Raw genomic sequence first — 6,000 nt, forward strand, 5'->3', positions numbered from 1 at the left:
CTGTTGCTGAGGCAACTGTTCATTTGGCTCAGGAGGTTTGTGCTGTGGGCCTGGGAAATCCACAGAGATGAGGAGTCATTGCTGCGGGAGAGTCATCATCAGTGACTAGTATATGAAGAAAAAGAAATGACTTCACCACTGGTTCAGTTAGTAGTATTTCCTTATTACATCAGACCTGAAGATGCCTCCCACAATCGGTACACTCAGCAAAAGCATGTTAATGACAAGCCAGCTCTGAGTGGTTGATAGCTTGTGTTGCTCTTGTCCTCCAGTCTCTGGAGGTACACAGAGGGTGCAAGCCCTGAGCATGGCTCCTCTCACACCTGCTGTTGTGTACAGCTGCGCAAGTGCTGTATGGGTGTGGTACAGAGAAGATGCTGCAGGCACTGGCAAAAAAACTGCTAGATGTAGTGGGGCAGACGGCGAATCAAAGGGGCCCTCACCTCCCTTGATGCATTACACATCTAAATGTTGTACTCTTTTTTTGCCTTGTAGGTACTGTTAAGTATTCCTGTTGTGAGTCAGGCGCAGAGAAATCTAGAAATCTAGCCACAAAAGGGAAATCTCCATCTCCTGAGCAGAGCAGATGCTTACCTGGAGGGCGCTATGACAGGAAGATGAGTACAAGGGTGCACTCCTTCATGTGGATCGCTGAACATCTCTGCCCTTTTTCCTCTAGGTAAAACCAAGACACTTCCCCTTTGCTTCTGCTGGGCTCAGTCTCCTTTCCCCAGAGCAATTATCCTTTTGTATAAGGAGGGGAAGTAAAACTGTGGATGGATGGATGGATGGATGGATGGATGGATGGATGGATGGATGGATGGATGGATGGATGGATGGAAGGATGGATGGAAGGATGGATGGAAGGATGGATACATGGATGGATGGATGGAAGGATGGATGGATGGATGGATGGATGGATGGATGGATGGATGGATGGATGGATGGAGAAATGAATGAAGTTTTGCCCCTGCCTCTTCTTGTGGAACACAGGCTCCATTCCTGTTAAAGGATGGTGGCATGAAGCCACAAAGATTTACATCTCCCCACCCACAAGTCCTATCTGCCAGAGCAAGGAGAGGCAGGCGGAGCAGGCTGTCACGCTGCCTGGGAGCCTGGGCCACAAGGAATGGATGAGCGCTCATGTTGGGATCTGAATAAAGATGACTGACATGAATTCCATTTCTGTAGGATGACACAATTTCAAGTGGGGTGTCTTGACCTGTGTGATTGTGGATGGGGAATGAGAAGGAAGACAGATAAATGGTCCCCTGATGCTTCACATGACTGAGAGCAGAAAATGCTGGGAGAGCTTGGATGTCATTTGTGCTGGATGCACTTGGCTCCAGGTGAACAACATGACCACTTCATCATCCTCCAGCTTACCCTGTCAAGGAATGGAGAAGTATGGGCACAAAGGTGGTAGGACATTTATTTTTGAAGACATCTTCCTGGGCAGCAGAGAAATGGTTCAGAGAGTGGGCATTTTGCAGAAGGCAACAGTGAAGTACTGAGCACTTGTGTCCCACCCTCTCTGAGCTTACCCTGCTGGGGGGCTTTGCTGGGGCTGGGTCACAAGCACCATGTGGCAGAAAGGGATTGTGAACAACCAAATGCCTGACTCTTCACCTTCTAACTGTCAGAGGTACTCCATTACTATGTTGCAGTTCAAGAAATGCCACTAAGCACAGCCCTATTTCAAACGCATTTTACATTTTAGAGAATTGTTGTGATACTGGTGAAAGGAAGCTGACAGTCAGATTCAGAAAGGCAGAAGATCCATTTAAGTGCTTGTGTATAGAGAAAGGCAGGGGAGAAACTGCAGGCTGACAGTAGTGGTGTAGAAAGGTCTGGAAGACAAGATTAAATGACATACAGGGGGGTGTTAAAATCCTCAGAAACAATCAAAGTTAAACACCAATCTGTCTGAAATAACCTGCAGTGTTTTAAGAATGTATAATTTCTTCAAGGCAAAGTAGTTTTCTTTTGATCAAAAAAGGGGGTATATAAAAAGAGAATTATTACAGGATTCAGAACAGTGAAATTGTGCTTCTCATTACCTTAATTCTCCTCCTGAATCCTCCTCCGATGTACTATAAAGAATGCATGTTTTACATGCTTTGTGATGTTGTCTGATTTGTTGTTCTACAAAGTGCACAACAGATGTACATAAGTGCATGCTTTCTAGCGCATTGGATTTTTAAGTTCTATATAAATTTGCTGGAGCTTGGTGTACATGCTCCTGTACATGTACATGACAATGATTGATTTTGGACTTGCTAAACCACATGATATTAAAAACTGAAGACAGAATAATATGATAATTCACGTTTATTGTGAAAAAAAAAACCTATTTATGCATGTAATTTACTAACCTCTCTCTCATAGTCCCTCTTGTCTCCACCACTAGGCAAAGGCCATTTGTGATTTCCTACACCTGGCTGTCAGGACACAATACTGTGTAGTTTATTGGTTTTCAGCACATCAGCGTCCAGGGTCAGTGGGAGGGGCACTTTACACTTTTTGAAAAGTGTAAATTACTCTCTACTAATGCATTTTTATTGAAAACTTAACAAAGTAATAATCCCTGTGTGTGCCTGGCAGTGCATGCACCAGTACAGGCCTTTGTCTGGCTTCTCTGTTTATTTAATAAACATTTGAAATCAGGAAGAGCAGACATTTATTTAAATGGTGCCAAACAATATTAGGAGGGAAGGGGTTTCTGGTGCTGTTTGCCTTCTGTAAGTCCCACATTCCTGTTACTACTTTAAGTATGATGAGATATTATTGAGCAAAAGAATTGCAAAGAGACAGTATGATTTTCAAACCTGGAATGCTAGGGATTTATTTTTATTTATAGTTTGGAGAGTCTTCTGATGTGTGGGATGGAGAAAAAAGGGTTTGTGTAGGAGAGGTGAATTATTTTTTGGACCAAAAGAGAGAAATTTAGTGTGTTTGAAAGACAGTTTGTATTATTCCATTGTTATAAATTGCTGTAATGAAAGACATTTCCCTTCTCCTTGCTAAAAAAATTATACCTGCTTAAATTAATAATGTGCCAACACAATAAGAGGGTATTTAGACAAAATCCACTATACACTGTAAGTTTTGAATAGAGTATTCTTTGCATAGTAACCAATGAGCTCAGTATCCTGTTACTGTGTGTTTTGTGCTCCTGCTTCCCATCCACCTCCCACGCAGCTACCAGGGAAGGCATGCAGTAAATCACAAAGCACCTAATGAGCAAGCATTCCTGCAGCACTGGTGAAGCAGAGGTGATGAATGTATAGTGAAGGGACCTTCTCGCAGAGGAGCTGATGCAGGTGGAGAGTGACACAGGCTGCAGGTGATGCTGGACAGAAATAAGGATGGGTCAGTGTGGAGAGTGGCCTGGCAGCAGGAGGTGGGGCAAATTAGGAACAAGGGGAGGTATAGGTAGATGTTGCCTCCCAACACTATCCCTTCTATTTGGATAAACTGGTTTGGGTCTGAGGTCTCCTGCACTGCTTTCTGCCCCCTAAACCATCTGGAGATTTGGCTCTGCCTGCCCCAGCCTTGGTGATACTCCAGCCTCATTCCTGGCACCACTTCCATTGGCTCCCTGGCAGCCATCCCGATGGCACTGAGCATGCAGGATTTTACCTCTGCCTCCCCACTCTGAGCCCTGCTGGGCTGGCATGTGGCACAGAGGACACTCATAGTGCTGCAGAAGCAGAGGTTGGAATTGCTGTTTGGAGCTGCAGAAGCTCAGTCATCCCCACACCTCTGTCTTGTTGGGAAAAATGCTCCTTAGGTCATTCACACATGATTTAGGAATACCTGGAGCCCCCTTTTACCACTGTACTTCCCTTTCTCCTTTATTCTTGTTGGTAGTAGATTTTTCTCTCTTCTCACTCAGCTTTACTTCCCACTTGTCCCCAACTACATGGAGGTCCCAGCCGGGCTGATGTAGACCAGTACTCCCAAGACTTGCTCAGGCTTCGAGTGCTACTGTGGCTGAAGGGCAGCCATAAACCCTCTGCTTTATACGGGCTGTATTCACTTTGGGTTCATGAAAGAAGTATAGGCAAGCATAGTACAACATGTAGCACTCAGCTTCCCAAAAGTCAGTGCCTTGTCTTCCTCCTGCTTTCATTTTTGTTCCACTGTCAGCTCCTTTGTTGTGGGGCCTGTGTGGCCATGTCAGCTCAGATATTTTGCAGGTCTGTGCTGGAAACTGTGGCCACTGCACACATACTCTTTGGTAAGCCAACTTACAAGAGAAATTTGTTGCAGCAGGCATAATCAAGCAATGACAGTATCCGGCTTTGGGAACATAAAAGGAATGTCGCTACATTTGTAGTGGATTAAACCGTAAGACATAAAAGCTTGTAGTGGCAAAAAAAGACATGAAATTTAACGTTTAACTTCAAAATAGACACAAAATAGAAATTTGTATTTCCATAGCAACCTTACAATGTAGAAAATCTTTACGTTGGGGATTTTAGTGATATCTTAAATATGCAATTATGGCAATACTTACCTATACAGATAAATTTCCTAAAGCAAAGTATTTAACTTGTTAGCTTCTAGTCCTTTTAGTGTAGACTTATGAAAACCAGCTATTCTTAAATTTTTTACTCCATTTAAAACTGCTCTGTTTGCTAGTATTGCAACTGTTTTAAATATCTATAACCACAAAAAGACCAATATACAATATAAAGATACATATATATATATATATATATACACACATCTCTCAGTGCTAACCATAAGAGTAGCTAGATGCTGTTGCTATTCTGCTAAAAAATAATTTTTTGAAATCACTTTAGCAATAGACTGAAATACCTATCCAGTCTAAAACAGATGGAAGAAATTCCTTCACATGAAACTAAAATAAACCCAATCTTTTCCAAAAATTAATGCTATTGATTCTGTCAAGTAATCTTAGTACATTTTACATGGGACGCATTGGAGGACCAGAGGATTTTGAAATTAGTAGCACGTGACTTACCTTTATGCTGGTCAAACACGGATGAGGAACTGAAATCCATTGTGATCTATCTCATTATTCACAACCAGACCAGACAAATGCCACCTCCAGGGTTCTCAGGGTAGAATCTCATATATTACAGTACACAGTAAAACGATAGCTGTCACCAGTCTTCTTCTCAAAGAATTAAACTCGCTTTACGGCTGCAGGTTGTTGCCAAGGCAAGAGCCTGATGGAAACATTATATTCTTTTATGGACTCTCTTAAAAAGATGCCCCGGACGCCTATCTGAGATCCTGAAAAACGCCACGTCTTCAGCGAACGCAAGAGCCTGCGAGCAGCCCGGCGACGCCGCAGCTCTCGCAGCCCAGCGAGGGCAGAGCGAGCGGCCCGGGCTGGCACACGGAGCATGTGCAGAGCCAGCCCCGCCGGGCCCGCGGCCGCGCTGCCCGCCGCGCCGGGCCTGAGCGCGGCCCGGCCCGTGGTGCCTGCAGACACCGCCGCGGTGAGCGCCAGCGCAGAGAACACACCTCGCAGACCTTCCTCCCTCAGTTTGGCACTACTCAGTCACAGTTAGTTAAGGGACAATAACTGAGAGCAAACTGCTGCGGCTGAAGTGGACAGTGTTAGCTACAACAGCACAGTGGAGCAGATATACGGTGCACAGCTGTGGTTGTTTGGGCCGGGGTAGAATTCGTTTTCTTCAAATTAGTGGTATGGTGCTGAGGTGCGAATTTGCTGGGAACACTGTTGGTAACACAGGGATGTTTTAGCTCTCCCTGAGCAGCGCTCACTGCACCAAGGCCTTTTCTGCTCCTCACTGCGTCCCACCAGCGAGGAGGCTGGGAGGGGTCACAGCCAGGGCAGCTGCCCACGAATGACTACAGGGGTGTCCCATTCCATATGGTGGCATGCTCAGCAAATAAAGCTGCAGGAGGAAGGAGGAAGGAGGGGATGTTCAGAGTGATGGCATTTGTCTTCCCAAGTCAGAGTTGTGTGTGCTGGAGCTCTGCTGTCCTGGGGATGGC

The 6,000-nt window shown here is 45.0% G+C and overlaps 1 protein-coding gene across 7 annotated transcripts in view; it reads right to left on the reverse strand.

Annotated features, from left to right (window-relative positions):
• The window catches only part of ANKRD55 (ankyrin repeat domain 55), a 47,889-nt gene extending 42,260 nt beyond the window's left edge, over positions 1 to 5,629 (reverse strand). For 3 of the 7 annotated variants that reach the window (XR_005255383.1, XR_005255384.1, XR_005255385.1), the window contains exon 1: positions 4,994 to 5,627. Coding sequence is in view for 4 of the 7 variants with exons in the window: in XM_038124880.1 (XP_037980808.1) it covers positions 4,994 to 5,033 (40 nt within the window). In the remaining 3 variants the exon portion in view is untranslated. Of the gene's footprint in view, positions 1 to 4,993 lie in introns of all 7 variants that reach the window. The other 4 variants (XM_038124880.1, XM_038124879.1, XM_038124883.1 and 1 more) reach the window with 4 other exon arrangements.
• Between the last annotated feature and the right edge of the window lie 371 nt (positions 5,630 to 6,000).

Source organism: Motacilla alba, chromosome Z (assembly GCF_015832195.1).
Source record: "Motacilla alba alba isolate MOTALB_02 chromosome Z, Motacilla_alba_V1.0_pri, whole genome shotgun sequence".
Taxonomy (NCBI): Eukaryota; Metazoa; Chordata; class Aves; order Passeriformes; family Motacillidae; genus Motacilla; species Motacilla alba.